The sequence below is a fragment of the Notamacropus eugenii genome, chromosome 4 (assembly GCF_028372415.1).
Source record: "Notamacropus eugenii isolate mMacEug1 chromosome 4, mMacEug1.pri_v2, whole genome shotgun sequence".
NCBI lineage: Eukaryota > Metazoa > Chordata > Mammalia > Diprotodontia > Macropodidae > Notamacropus > Notamacropus eugenii.
In genome coordinates this window covers 134151210-134168085 of record NC_092875.1, presented here as the reverse complement: position 1 = coordinate 134168085, position 16876 = coordinate 134151210, and the positions used below count along the sequence as shown (strand labels likewise).

The 16876-nt window shown below is 35.5% G+C and overlaps 1 protein-coding gene across 3 annotated transcripts in view; it reads right to left on the bottom strand.

Moving 5' to 3' along the window:
- CSMD3 (CUB and Sushi multiple domains 3) overlaps positions 1-16876 on the bottom strand; it is a 1632969-nt gene that overhangs the window by 1127701 nt on the left and 488392 nt on the right. For all 3 annotated transcript variants that reach the window (XM_072603249.1, XM_072603250.1, XM_072603251.1), the window contains exon 5: positions 6836-7043. In XM_072603249.1, coding sequence (XP_072459350.1) covers positions 6836-7043 — 208 coding nt within the window. The remainder of the gene's footprint in view (positions 1-6835; positions 7044-16876) is intronic.

Below are 16876 nucleotides of genomic sequence, written 5' to 3'. Positions count from 1 at the left end.
CTGCACAAAGTCATCAACTTTACTCTCTCTTCCATTGTCATTAAAGGCCAGTGGCAAAACAAAAGTCAAAATGACTGACAATAGGCTCAAAATATAGTGGATGACCTTAGTGTCTTCACTGTCTGATCAAGCTCTAAGCATTCCATAATGCCTATTTCAGTTGCCTTCATGGCTATTGGAACAAATTGGTCTCATCCTCTCATTCTTCCAGGAACAGTCTTCACATGCTTGGGGTTGATATCTCCCTAATTCACTAAGAGTTTTGAGACCTGTTGGTTCTCCATAACATTATTTAATCCATCTTCAGATAACAGTTTTACTGAGGTGTGGCTGCCATGCATGCTATGGCTTCTTGGAGCCACAGGTGAGAGTTGAGTGTCAGGTAGACACCAAAGGTGGATAAGCAGCCCTGGAAAGGGCTCAGCAAGCCTTTACACCAGAGATATTAGTCCTCCTTGACACTCTGTACACCCCTTTCTAAAATTACCATTCTGATAGCGTCCACAGATATTCTCAACTATTGCTACTCTTGAAAACAGTGAACTAGGGATGAAATGAAAGAGTTCTCTATGTAACAGATATTGGATCAAAGGAATAATTATGTGAAAAAAAATGTGTATACTACAGGAAAACGCGATGAACAAATATACTACATTAGTTGCACTTTAATTATTTGCTAAGTATATATCTAATAATTACACCTTCCCTGCTTCCACCTGCCAAAAAAGTCCTTAAAACATTTTTAAACATTTTTTTTAATTTCTAAGTTTAGTCTCTCCACGTTTAACTGCTGCTATGTATCAATAATATAGACACCAATAAATATATCAGAATGGAATTTATTTGAACCAGGTGATGCTAAACCTGTTGTTTTTGACAGAGCCTGTGATTTCATGTGTTACACAAACTTCAAATAAGAATACTTCCTCTACCGATGCATACCATTCCCTCTATGCAGTTTACAGATTCAGAGAGTTTTATGGTACGTCAGTCACACAGCTAAAATGTATCAGTGGCAGAATTTGAACCCAGGCCCTCCCAACTCTGGGGAGAGCTATCTATATGTTATGTCTTGGTAGCATAGTACTGAGTATTATCATGCATAAAACACCACAGGGAGAGTGCGACACCATAATTAGCTGTAATGTTGAGAGTATTTCCTTTTCCTTTGAGTAATTTTTAGTATCATAAGTTTGAAAGATGAAAGGGATTCTCTTATTTTATGAGAAAAATGAGTTTCAGAGAAGTGTCTTAGTCAAACTCAGAAAGAAACTAAGTATCAGAGTTTGAATTTAAATTCTAGTATTTTGTCTCCAAATCCAGTATTCTTTCTACTCCATCCTGTTGCATTTATAGAATTTTTGATTTTGTGAGAGAGGAAATAATATGAGGCAATTTAATGAAAGGATTGCCTTAGAGTCAACAAGACCTGGACTTACATCCCACCTCAGACACTGGCCTCAGGGTTCTCATCAGTAAAATGGAGATAATAATAACACCTATCTCACAGGGTTGTTGTGAGAATCCATGAGATAATCAAAGAAAACATTTCACAGATTTAAAGCATTGTATCAATGGAAGTAAATAGTGTTGTCAAGACTCATCCTAAAATGTAGTGCCTAGAATTGATCATATAAGTAGAGATGTGTTCTGCTCAGTTCAGAATACAGTGTAGCGGAAGAACAGCTGAACGGTATTAGAGAATAGCTTTGGTCATTCCTCAAAAAACATACACCTGTGTAAACATGGGCAGAGCACTGGACCTTTCTGTGACTCAACTTACTCTTATTTAGGACCTTAGTTCATATAGTCCTGCTTAGAAAAGCAGTGAATTGGGCAGAGGGGAGGAGGGAGTGAAGAAGGTGGAAGAGAGGTGACAACTCAGCAGAATGTTTCTAACATTCCCCTTCAAACAGCTTTAAAATAATACATCAAATCATTTCTGGAGAGGCATAGCCAAAAAAATGTCAAGGTTAGATATTTTTCCAGCCCAAGACAACTAAGGAGGTTAGCAGGAGAAGTCTGTTAACACCAGGCTATGAGTTGTGACAGCAATAGCAGCTCTCAGTCCAGAGGTGGAAAGGGGATCAGACAATTGGTTGGAAAGAGGTTAAGGTGACCCTGAGCTGACACTAGGTGCAAGACTTGACAAAGTGTGACAACTTCATTGCCTATCTGTAATTCCGAGGCATATTTCCAGGCAGAGAGGAGTGCTTATAATCATCACAAGAAAACAGGGTCCATGTTTGAATGTATGTTCAAACTCAAGTTTGAACTCAAACTTAAGTTCAAACTCAAGAAAGAAGCTGGATAAAACAAGGAAATCACACAAGAAAAAAAAATAACTTGCCCATTAACAACTACTAGGGTAGTAGAGAATAGCAAGTTACAAACTCAGAGGAAGATATCTTGCAAACTAGTATAAGCAAAGCCTCAGAGAAAAATTCCAGTTGAACACAAGCTCAATAGGAGTTACTAGAAGAGTAAAAGAAAAAGAGCAGTGACAAAAAAATTGGGGACAAATGAGATTGATACAAGAAAATTATGAAACTAGAATTAACAGCTTGGTAAAAAAGAGGAACAAAACCTTGCTAAAGTAAATAATTCCTTTAAAAAACAGAATTAGGCAAGAGGAAGCTAATGATTCCATAAGATGTCAATAAACAAAACAAATTCAAAAGAATGAAAAAAATAATAGAGAATGTGGAATATATTATCAGAAAAATAACTGAACTGGAAAACAGATTGCAGTATGATCATTTAAAAATTATTAGACTACCCAAAAACCACAATCAAAAAAAAAAAAACAGACAACATATTTCAAGAAGTTATAAAAGAAAACTGCTCTGATATCTTAGATTCAGAGACTGAAGTAGAAATTGAAAAATCCACTGATCACCTCCTGAAAGAGATCAAGAAGATTATAGTCAAATTCCAGAGCTCTCAGGTCAAGGAGAAAATACTGTAAGCAGACAGAAAGAAATAATGCAAATATTGTAGAGCCATAGCAGGATTACAAATACTTAGGAGCTTCTGCATTAAAGAGGAGGGCTTAGAATATGATATTATATAAGGCAAATGAATTAGGATTATAATCAAGAATAACCTACCTAGAAAAACTGATTATAAGCTTTCAGGAGAAAAAAAGGCATATTTAATAAAATAGAGGACTTTCAAGCATTACTGATGAAAAGACTAGAGTTGAATAGAAAATATGGCATTTAAACACAAGATTCAAGAGAAGCATAAACAGGTACTTAATAAGCTTAACATGTTTGCATTCTTATATGGGGAAAAATCATACACAGATACACATATACATACACATCTCTCTCTCTGTCTCTCTTTCCCTGCGTGTGTGTGTGTGTGTGTGTGTGTATGTGTTTACTTAGACAAGGGGCATGAATGTGAGTTGATTATGTTTGGATGATCTCAAGAAAAAATATAGGAGTGATAAAGAGGGATGCACTGGGAGAAAGGGGATGAAGAGGAAGAATGGGGAAAATTATCTCACATAAAAGAGATTTTCATGGAAAAGTTTTTACATGGAAGGGGGAAATGAGGGATGGGTCAATGCTTATTCCTTCACTTTCATTGATATTGATTCAAAGAGGGAAGAAACATATACATATTCAGCTAACTATAGAAATCTATCTCACCCAATATGGAAGTAGGAAAAAAAGGAAATGAGAGAAAGTGGGGAAGGGTGAAAAAAGGGATGGAAGATTAAGGGAGACAGTGGTTAGAAGCAAAACAGACTTTTGATGAAAGACTTGATAAAATGAGAGAGCGAAGGATAAACAGAAGAAAATGGGATGGAGGTAAATACATAATCATTATGAAGGTGAATATGAATACTAGGAGCTCACCCATAAAATGGAAGCAGATAAACTGGATTAAAAACCAGAATCCAACAATATGTTTATAAGAGACACACTTGAGACAGTAAGACACACGCAGATTTAACATAAAGGACTGGAGAAGAATGTAATATGCTTCAGCTAAAGTAAAAAGGATAGTAATCATGATCTCAGACAAAACAAAAGCAAAAAAAAATAGATCTAATTAAAAGACATAATCAGAAAAAAATACATTTTGTTAAAAGTACCACAGAACTCAATTTAAAAAGAATATTAATGAAAAACAATTGTAAAAAAATGGCACATAATCAGAGTATACAAAATGCATTCCAAAAAAATAAAAATAATATGGAAAATGAATTCAAAAGAAAAAAAGGAAAGTAGTGAATGGGGTGGAAAAATAAATAGCTTCTAGTGTATTCAAGAACCCCTTGCTATTTCAATATTCTCCACAAGGAAAAAAAAGTCAAACAAACAGGGAATCTTCAGAAATTTCAATCTCTGTTACAGTCTACCTAAAGTACATAATTCAGCTAGAGCTGTGGGGCTGTTGTTATTTGCTTTTTCTTCTATTTAGGATAATATTGATAAAGCTTAATTATTTTCTATTGTAATAACATTTTGTCTCTTTACATGTTCTTCAAGAGGTGGGAGCAAAATGCTTGGCTTAGAGTTCAAATACTTCCTCTAAAACTTCGTTGGCTATGAGAGCACAGACATATTAGCCTCCATAAACCTCAGGAAACCCCAAAGATTTCATCTTTTAAGTTACCAATGAGTTGAACAATCATCATTTGAGATATCCATAGCAGAGGAATTTCCCACTTTATGAGTTCTATATCCTGATGCAATCACAGATCTTTCCAGAGTTTATATGTGTGGTATTTATTAATTTTGTGCTAAGACATATAGCACCTAATGTTTTCATCAAACATAAGGAATCTCCTGCCTAACTGGTCAATCTTTATTCCAGGAATTCAAGCTCAACCACTGTTTTAAAGGAATATTACATATTGAGCATTAATACACCTTTAAAAATTTGAATTTGATTTTGCAAATCTACTTTTCCTAGCATAGAATGACATTTTTTCTGCATCAATCTATTCAACAAAAGTGATTGACATTCCAAGAAGAATGTTCCTCTAAATTGGCAATTATTCAATTAGCATTTTAATGTGTCATTTTATTTAATGGTTCATTAATATAAGTGACTCAGCTCATATAATGAGCGATATGTCATTTAAGGATATTCAAAGAAAATGATGGTTGGGTGGGGAGGGAAATCTTGTTACCATTTCAATCTATAATTTCCATATCAACTTTAGTTCAGAATTAAGAGAGCAAGAATGAAGAAGTTAACATTTTTTCTCAGTATGATTGTAAAAAAAAAAACCTTTAAAAGAAACAATATATTTGACATCATTCAAATCCATCTATTGAATAACTTGAACAAAATTTTCATTCAGTAGCTATACAAAGTAATTGCCATAGTGATGCAGATATTTCTTGAATTTATCACTAGGTAATCTCTAGTATCATCATCTTCATCACCAACGCCACTAGTTATCTTCATGTGAAATGGTGACTAGAATATGTAAAACATTACAGTTTTGATTTAGCCAATAAACATGGATTAAGCACCCACCATGTGTCAAGCCCTGAGGCAATCCTATGATACAATGAAAAAATGCAATAGCATTTATTCTCAAGAAACTTACATGAGAAACTAGAAGAATTATTGTTCCATAAAGCTTGGTATGGAGAGCTCATGGGAGAAAATGAACTGTATTGGTAATGCTGAGGTTAGTATAGGAAAGCATATGAAATGCTTCTAATTTTTTTAATAGAATTATTTTAGCATCAGATACTGTTGCAAAAATTTCCGTATCGATTTGCTTCAATAGAAAATCCATTACAGTTGCTTATTAATTATATCAACCAAAATACTCTTCTATAGCCATCATTCACAAATTTTCATCATTAATTACTAACATGTTTAATGATTATCAATGACTTAATTAAATTATATGATGGAAGTTGCCATCCAGAATAATGTATGTAGGACAAGTTTTTCGAAACTAGTCAATTCAGAATACCAATTACAAAGGAAAATAAATTTTAGATATTCAGATGATACCTATAATATTCTAGGAATTACTATGAAAAATATGTAACATACAGATATATATATATATATAAGTGTCTCAACTCCCATTTTCAAAATAAAACAAGAGTTAAAAATGAGTTAATCATTGCATCATTAAGGAATCATGTTATGCCAGTATCCAGATTATGAGTAAAGCTATGTAAAAAAAAGTTATAGAATTATATGTTTTCATTTGTAACACACAATATCCTTAAGTTCATGAAAGAAAGAAAATTATATGGGACTACTATGACTCTGTCTTGTCTCTAGAACAAATGTAATCTTAATATTCCCCTATGACATATGCTTTCGCCTTACAATCAATATTAAGTGCCTACTATGTATCAGGAACTGGGCTAAATGCTGGGGATAAAAAAAGAGGCAAAAGACAGCCCCTGCCGTCTAGAAGCTTACAACTTAATTGCAAGAAGAATAATTACTGAGACTATGTCTACATCAACCCATTAGCACAAAACAGTTCTAGGATGGGTCTGATAGGAAGATTTGCATGGAGCCAATTGCTGAAGTGGATGATCATGCTTCCAGGGAGTAAAGATGAAACTTGATGAATACAAACACAGATTATAATCAGAACCATGTCAATATTTCTGTCATTGCACATATAATTACATAGTTTCATTAAATGATGAAGTACCAGTAGAGAGGCACAGATTTGTTCTTTACATTCCTCACTCACATCTATGTGCTCCACCAATTATCACTAACAATGTTTCCAGAATTATGGGAGCTAGAACCCTGACCACTAGCCCCATCTATCAGTGACCCTACCTCTGCTTTGCATGTCTATCAATTGCCAGCATTTACTTACCATATTGTTGGTGGCTCAGAACCTTCTATTTCCAAGTAATCATATTTCTCTTCCATTTGGAAATCTGTAAATATGAGTGAGATGGTGTCTCCAGGCTCAGCTACAATTGTCCATGTGCAATCAGCATTGTTATGATATTCATTAGGAAAACTAGGACTGGAAATTATGCCACTGGATCCTCTCATTGTGCCTCCACAGGCATCTTCAGCTGTTAAAAATAATGAAAAGATGTTCCTTAGAAGTTTGTTATATGAAACACAATCAAAGCAAACTCTTATTAACATTTTCATATAAACAATCCAAAATCTGGAAGCCCAGAGGTCCTGCAGCATTACAATTACAAACAAGGTGAAGTACACTGAGCCATTCACAAGAAATTTGAAAACACAGTAGAAAACAAATCCAGGGTATACAAGTAATTCTATAACCTTTTTTGTTCTAGTTAACCATGGAAATGAGTAAGGGTGAGAGGTCTAAAAATAATCAGGCCATTAAAAATAAAACTAGAGAATAGATCTAAACAGCTCCTTTTTCAAAAGGCTTATAATGGGAGATGACTGGCAACTTCATTTGTATGGGAAGGGAAAGACAATTTAGAGATAGACATTTATAAACTGGCAATTCCATCCAACAAGCATTTAATAATAGCTAGCATTTACGTATGACACAAAAAGTTGCAAAGCCCTTTACAAATATCTTATTTTATTCTTATAACACCCTAGGAGGTGTGCTATTATTATCTTCATTTTACTGATGTTCTAAATGAAGCACATTGAGATTAAATGACTTCCCCAGAGTTACTCACCCAGTTAAGTGTCTGAAGCAGGATTCAAACTCAGGTCTTCTTGAATCCAGGTAAAGTGTCCTATTCACTTTGCCACCTACTTGCCTCTATTGCTTGCCTAATTTAATAAGTGATTACTCTACGTAAAACATCATGCAAAGACAAAAATGAAACTGTCTTCACCCTTGAGATAAAGGTTACACTTTTTTTTTTTGGAAAAAGCATTTGGGCATACTATCTAAGACTCTAATCTTGGAGACTGAAAAACCTGGATTTGGATTTTGCCTCAGTCACTAAAAAGTTGTGAAACCCTGGGGAAGTCACAGCTTATTTAACCTCTTTGCTCACCTGCAAATTGGGGTTAATAACAGTAGTCCCTTCAAGAATTGTTTGAGGGGAAAAAAAATCACACACACACACACACACACACACACACACACACACGATGCTATGCAAACCTGAAAGTGCTATGTAAATGTTAACTAATATTGTGACTATCATCGTAATTATCATCATCATTAGTTTTATTGTTACTGTGATATCAAGATATTATTACTTCAAAACTAGACCTTAGTATTCATCTGTCCCAGAGGTGTCAATTACTTGACCACATGGAAGTTACTAACATTCTCAAGTTCACCTCTAACTGGATTAAGAAATAATTCATAATATTTAACAAATATGTTAGAACACAGGTAAAATTAATGTGATTAATGTGTCTATGTGGCTGCAGGGATCCTTATGTATGATTTTGTGGTCCCATTTCTTTATTTGAGTTTGACGCCACAGTTCTATCCTAATCCTTGAATTTTATAGATGAGGAAACAAACGTAGAAAGATGAAGTGACAACACACTTTCCCATTTTTAACTGCACCAAGCTGCCTCTCAATGTACACGTATATCTGTCCTCAATCTATAACCTCTCATTAAGTATCACTTCCTTCCTCTAGGCTTTTAAAGAGACTCCAATCTCCTAAATATTCAAAAGAGCCAACATTAGACCCTACCATCTCCTCAAGCAATCATCCCAAATTTCCTTGCCTGATGTCTTTCAACACTTCAGTCTGTCTGGATATATTGCCATATATTACTCCATTACTCAGTCACTTCCAGTGACTTCCTATTACTTCTAGGATAAGATAAAAACTGCTCTGTTTCATTTTTAAAGACCTTCACAACCTGACCTCAATCTATTTTGCCAATTTCATTGGACTCCATCTCTAACACTGTGATCTTGCCTAACTAGCCTTCTGTCTGCTCTTCAGAGTTCTACATTTTCTATCTCAATTCCTTTTCACTGGCTCTGTTGTTACATTTGGTATGTACGCACCTTATGCTTCATAGAATATCCCTCTTTCTTTGAGACAGGTCAAGTACCATCTTCTACGTGAATGTTTTCCTGATCTCTTTAACTTTTTGTAGTGTCTCCACTCCCAAACTACCTTGTATTTAACTACTGTGTGAATAAGTAGTGTGTGCTGTACATATCTTACATGCACTTGTCTGCCACCTTAGAACGAGAGCACCTTGAAAATAAGGATTGTTTCATTCTTTCTATTTGTGCTCCTAGAAAGTGGAATAGCATGTAGAACAAAGAGGGGCTGGGTAAATATTTTTGATTGATGTATACAAATATAGAAAGTTCCCACTTTACGTAAGTGGACTGTTTCACAAACTTCTATGTAAAGTGTTTTTTACTTAGTGAAAATTTGCCTGTGGATTGAAAAGGGGAGGAAGGGAGGCAGGGAGAAGGGGAGCCTGCACAAGGTTCAAGGACATGTCAGGTGGGAGGCAGAGAAAAGAGAGCACAAGGAAGAACACATGCTCTGGGGCCAGTCAAGTCAGGGCCTGGAGGGAAAAGAGAAGGGGAGCAGGGATAGACACAAGGGGGCGAGACACAGACACAGAGAGGATGAGGACAGGAGAAGACTGGTGACAGGCAGGGCTGGACACCTCCAGCACACACAGCTGAAAGACAGATAATCAGGGTGGGACAAGAGGGTGGGTGGGCAGATTAGGACAAAGATCTATTCTCCCGCACTGGTGGTTTCTGTATTGAACTCCTATGCATCAGTTCTGCTTTCACTTGGAGGGCTTTTCTTTAGGGTGTTTTTTGTTTATTTGCTTGTTTTTGCTAGAATGGTGGGAAGCTGCAGAACTCCTAGCAGAGAGGCATGAACAGAGTACAGTACTAGACAGCAAACATAGGGGGTTCTATTTTTTTTTTTTTTTGGAATGCTGATTTATTTCAGACTTCTTTATGTAAAGTTATGAAGTTGAATTTAATAAAGCAAGAACTATTTGTAATTAAATACAAAGTACGTGTATGGTAAACACAACGTACTATTTAAGTAAACAAGATACTCTGGGCTAGTTCAAATTCCAATGACTGTCGGAATATTTTGGCCAACAAAACTTGTTCATACGTTTGAAAGTCTGAGTTGAACTATAATTGGAGAGAAGCAATGGAATATTGAACGTGTCATAAACTTCAGTTCTCTCGATTCACATCCTGCCATGGCTAAACTCAATAATGGCAGAATAGCGATGCAGATGATGCACTCTCTCTTTCAGACACTATGGTTTTACTGATCTTTCTGGAAGAAGATGTTTCTACTGGCTTACTTCCAGTAGGTTATATCATTCAGCTTTTCTCCATCAATAGCAGTGGTAGATTTGCACTAATCCAGTCATATTCTTACCTAGTCTTCTTGTCATTATTAGCATATGTCTCTAATATAACTGGCTAGAGTTAGGTATGCAGCCTATTCTGGACCATTGCCTAACACGAAGCTAATTGACTGGCATGCACAGTGACTCCATGGCTTGGCTCTCTTTGGGACTGTACTAATGGGTCATCAGGATAGTTATGCATTAGGGAAACAAAATGGTATGAAAGAATTATATGCCTCTCTGAGCACTTCAGGAAGGCACTTTGAAGAAGACTCTGGCTTTAAAATTATTCATGATTATCTGACATAATGGACAAATCTATAAGCACAAAATCAGACTTTCAAATTTCTATGGATCTGAAATGAGAAGGTCAATCTAGATATTTCTATGATTGGTAGGGAGAAAGAAAGTGCTGGTCTCCAAAACTAATGAAATAGTGTTGGATATTTGTTTTGCAGCTACTTGGACACAGCACATTTTTTTCTGCCTGATTACTTGGATTTTCTGCTTAATCTGTTAACTTGGATAAGATCTTATGACTCCTAGAATCAAAGTATTGGAATAGGAATCCAGATATTCATGTGAACTATTTGTGATCCCATGAAAAATTCGGACTTTGACTTTTGACTCACCTCTGCCACAGTTTAGCTTCTATTAGGGAAATGACAGAAAATTAACTGGTTACAGTTGGGGTTTTTAGAATAATCCCCTTATAAAAAATATTAGAAGCGTTTTGTTTAATATATAATAGGTTGTGAATATAGGTGGTGAAGCCTGAACATTAAGCTACTTGAAGACAATGACCTGTTTGCTTTTGTTCCTCTGTTGCCAGAAGCTGGCACAGTGCTCTATATAAAGAAGAGACTTAAAAATGCTTATTAAATTCAATTGCAGAATGAAAAGATTATAGGATCATAGGTTTAGAACTCTTGAGGACCTTCAGTTTAGTCATTTTTCAGTTGTCTCCAGCTATTCTTGTCTCCATTTGGGGTTTTCTTTGCAGAGATATTGGAATATTTGCCATTTTCTTTTCCAACTCATTTTACAGTTGAAGAAACCAAGGCAAAAAAAAAAAAAGTTAAGTGACTTGTCCAGGGTCATATAGTTGGTAAGCATCTGAGGCCATATTTGAACTCCAGGACTTATCAACCTTAGAGGCCATTTAAACCACACACACCCCTCCATTTTATAGGTGAGAAAACTGAGGCATAGAAAACTGAAGGGACACAGGCATATGTATCAGAGTCTTTTGCTTTTATTTTGCTATAGAATAATTACTCTGTTCTGAAGTACAATAAGAAAATAAAAGGTTGATTCTTAATGTTGAATTTGCTAATAATTATATCAGTGTGATATCTGCCTTGAAACTGAAATATGTGACATAGAGGCAAACAAAATCATATAAATTTAAAGGTGGAATAGTCTCTGACAGACTAATTAATGCATTAACATAATTTCACAGAAAAATAATAATTCTGCTTAAGAACATGAGAGAAAGGTGTAAAACAACTTGGTGATTGGCAAGGGCAGCCTTGATAAGGAAGAAGTCCCAGAGAGGTCTGCACCACTAATCTGCCTCATTCAGCCTGATACAAAGCTCCACTCACTTTTTGGTACTTCTCTACTTGCTATATATTTGATCCTGTTATAGCAACTATTGATCTTAGCTTGATCTGGTAAAAGATGGTAATGGAAACATGAAAAGAAATCACCAACTTTCATTCAATGAATTCAAGTCACTGAATTAAATTTTTAGATACTGAAAACACTTGTGTATATCATTACTAATCCACTTTCAGTAATCTATGAAAAGCTGGAAAATGGGAGAAGTGTCACAGGTCTGGAGATGAGCCAATGTTTGTTGTTGTTGTTTTTTTTTTTTACTTTGTTTTGTTTTTCTGTTTTAAGATAAAGAAAGCAAAGCATTTAAATGCAGGAGGATGAAAAACAATTCTAGCATTTATTATTAGAAGGATAATTGCATCTAATAAGAAATATATTAAGGATAAATATAAACTGACACTTGAGATCAAGAACTAAACTTTACAAGGCTAAGTTGGAGGCAGGTATAAACAGATTATGAGCTATGAGTTTGTTTTATTTTGATATTTCAAGATTGATATGGGTTAGGAGGCAAAAATACTGTTCATATGACCTTAAGCTAAATTAAGAAAGGAATAGCTCTCCAAAATAAGACAACCCCAATGCTTTCTATCCTGGTGAGAACACATCTGGATAATGTATTCTGATCGGAGAAAGATATTTTAGGAAGACTGTTGGTAACACCAGAGGAGGACAACAAGAATGGTGAAGGGCCTACAGTCTGTTCCAGTTTAAAGAACTGGAAAAATTCAGCTTACAGAAAGTAAGACTTGAGGAAAGCATGATAGATACTTCAGGGACCTAAAAGGCTGTCATGTGGAAGAGGAATCAGACTTATTGTGGGAGGACCTTGGGGTAGAAGGTAATGAAAAGAATTTGCAAAGAGACAAATTAACACTTGAGATAAGGAAAGACTTTCTAAAATACAGAGCTATCCAACTCAGAGTTTATATGTCTGTATTATTTTGAACACTTACTAAAAAAAATCAATATTAGATTCATGAGGAACATGAATTTTAATAATTTAATAATTTTTATTATTTATTATATTATATAATCATTTATATATTATAATAAAATAATTAATAAATGATAATTTAATGAAAATTTAATAATTTAATAATAACCTCATTTATTTTTTGAATGGCTTATAAGACTGGTAATCAGTGGAAGGCTGGCAATGCTATATGCCAAACTTTAGGTAAACAGTTGATGTTTCACGATATCTCTGGAAAGACAGAAATATATGAACTGGATAACAGTATCATTAGATATATTAGGTATTGTATCAGTAAGCACCCCAATATACACAGCGGGGGCCTACTACAGCAAGTTCTTAAATCTGCATTCACAAAAGGAAAGGCAACTTTTGAGGTGTTAACAGTCTCTGTAATCAAGCACAGGTATCAGAGAAAAGCAAAGTCAAAATTTCAGAGAAATATAAAAAAAAAAAAATCGACAGACAGCACTTCCAAACTGCCCAACCACTAACACACATACATCTTTACCAAAGAAGGAAGCACCAACATCTGGGTTTTCAAAAGGGAGGATGGGGGTGGGCTGCTTTAGCGACTTCCCAGAGTCTCATCTGGCACACAAACCTTCTTCTAAAAACTAAGCCCCCAAAGTAAAACCTCACCCTCAGAGTATTTCTATACTTTTTAGAGTCAGAGGGCATAACCTTCTGACCCAGTGCCTCATTAGGAAAAAACAAAAAGTACTTGGGACCCTCCTACAAAACAACTCCCCTAAACAAGCTTCCCACAATGGGTAGGCCCATCGGTGGATGGGAGAGATCTTCCCCAATCACATCATTCAATCAGCAGCACTTTTAGTGAAACAAAAACAACAAAAGATCCTGATTTGATTGCCATTACAAGTATATAGATCTATTCCGATTGACTGTTGAAAACCAAAAGACAGAGGAGATCCGCTAAAATAGAACCTAGTACAGTTTACAAAGCTTGTGAAATTTTCTTTTTCAGGTTTTAGGGAGGAAAAAGCTAGAAATACTGATTAGTAAATGATGGGTTTATAATAGCCAGGACGGAGCAATATAGTCAAGTGTTACAAGTTTCTTTATTTCTATTTTGTTCAACTTTTTAAATAAACAATTAAGGCATACTTGGAATGCTTATCAAATTTCAAGAATATAATCCCAAAGTGATGTCTAATATTCCAAAATAAAAAAAAAACAAGATTTTCAAGAATTAGGTTATAAGAAGAACATTCAAAAGAGAGAAATACAAAGTCCTTCACTATTAAAAAAATTAACTTCACAAGTAAAGATCAAAAGAGACATAGCTGGACAACCTTCATGTGAAAAAGATGTAGGGTTTTAGCCAACTGGAAGATCAATGTGAGTCAAACATTTGTCATGGCAGCCAACAACAACAACAAAAAACTAATGAGGTGTCAAGCCACATTAATACGACCATAGGATCTAGAATATGTGAGGTTACTTTCTCACTATACTGTACCCTAGTCACATGCTATTTAGAGTATTGTATTTAGTTCCTTAGATTTGGACAGATACAAACAATTTAGAGAGAATGTAGAAAAGCACATACCAGAATGTGCAAGCAAAACTGGGACTATTTTATTTGGGAAAAAGAAGACTATTTTACTTGGGAAAATCAGGAGAATGTGATCACTGCCTTCAGATATGTGATAGGTTGTCATGAAGAAAAGATTAAACATTTATCTGCTTGACTCTGGAGACCACAATAGGAACAATGAGCAGAAAGTATTTAACAGAGTCTAAGTTCAAGGTGGTCAGAGGAAGAGAGACATCTGAACAATAATAATTATGACAAACTCAGAATAGCTACATCATGAGTTGGTGAATTTCCTAACCCTGGACATCTTCAGATACAGATTTGATCATTTTTCAGAAATGTTGTTGACTTAGTTCTTACTTAGATGCAGGTTGTATTAGTCATTCACTGAGTTTCCATCCAGCTGTGGCATTTATGTTTTTATGGTAGCTGAGCTATTTTTAGTAGATTTAGAAATTAGTGATGGGCCACAGACTGTTATCATCCAGTGAACTTCAGTGAAGAGCTGGGGTTCTGGGAGGCCAAATCAATAATACCAAGGGTTTCATCCCTTATATTTCCTAATAATTTTCACTGTCCAAAAATATATGGATGTACTATGAATGATGAAGCTTTGAATGCTATGAAGATGAAGCCTTCATCTTCCAAACTGCCCTTTTGTAGAGGCAAAACTCCCAAATGCTTAAAAAACAGTCTAGAAAGTAGTCTGTTTCTTGTCAACAGAGATCTTCAATAAGGGATCTTTATAAGGGATGTTAGGAAAAAATTCTGTACCTATCGTGTAGAACCAGGATAAACAAAATTATGAAAAAGCTGATTTTTTCCTATTTCTTCTTTTCAAACCTCTTTTCTCTCTTGCTGCCTCCTCACCTTTTGATTCTCAAAACCCTACTGCCCATTTACATGCATAAATAAGTTTCCCCCCCCCCGAAAAAAATGAGAGATTCTAAAGCAAAAGAAATTTAGTACTAAATTTAGGGACATGAGACAGTTCCTCAGTTCAAAAATGTGGAAATGATGGAGTGCTTTGGTGCATATGCTTGGGTCCCAATTCTAAAATCACATTTCCCTTTAAAAACCACATTCTTCCTAGCCTCAAAACACTATCTCAGGCAGTTTCTCCCCAGCCCAAGGATACAGCCTGCCTCAGCAACAACCATTATCTCCCTTCCTGATATAACAGCCAGCTGCACCTGTAGAACTTGTTAGTCTGAACCAGCTGTGTACTGGCTGAATGGGCTGTGCGCTGGGTCATAAGGACATTTACTACTCACTGACCAATCATATGTATCCTAGATTTAGACATACATATACTCCCTTATATTAATCTTGTCTAACAAGACATTGATGAGAGCAACCTGGTATTTCTGAGCCAGCCTTGACCACTAGCTGACTTAGTGACATTTCAGGCTCAAAACCACACTTCTAGGTAGCCCCCTCTTGAGCTATTTCCCAGTGAATTTTGGGTAAAATACCTGCATTGTAGATACCAAAAGTGCATGTTCCTTTAAGAACTGACCACTCCTTAACCACTCCCTAATCCCACCCCAAAACACCTAGTTAGCATATTTGGCACATGTTTCACTACAGAAAATACTATATAAACTTTACCTGTACCCCTCAAAGGTTGCAGGTTCCCTAAGAACTCTTGCCCGCTAAAAAGCATAATAAATATTTACCTTGACCTCAACAATGCTTGAGTCTGTGAATTCTTCTCCAAGAGACCAACCCTTTTGCCCCTGTCTTTGTGGGGGTCTCACACTCTGCTTCCAGCCCTCATTAGAAATTAATGCCAATGAAGATGGCTTGTCTACAGTTGCATGGTGAATTAGCAGTAATACCAAATATATTATGTATTTCTCCCCTTTACACACTCTATAGGTAAGAAAAACTGGACCTTTTTGCCATTACTATATCTGATACTCTGTTTCCTTGCTTTTTTAAGAGATTGTCCCCTATGCTTAGAAATCATTCCCTATTTCAACTTATGTTTCTTGGAATTTTTATTCTGTAAAACTTAACTAAAGCTCTATTGATTATACTACAAAAGACCTTCCCTGATTCCTTCCTTCAGTTGTTGGAAAAACAAATATAGATTTAAGAATTTGTTATGAGACAGGTACCATGCTAAATGCTAGGATACAAACACAAGAAACCAAGACAGTCCTCCCTACTCTTAAGGAGTTTACATTCTATCAGAAGACAACACATAATGGAGATCTGGAATGCAGTCTGGGAGGGAAGGGAACCTGTGAGATAAGACACTTTTTGGAGGGTACATGGAACAATAAGGAGAGAGTTCAGCTGAGAGTGAAGTGAGCACCATGCTTAGGACCACTCAAGAAATGGAGATACAGAGAGATTCACCAATTTGGGGAATTATTATTTTTAAAAATAACATACTTTGTTTCAATCAAACAATG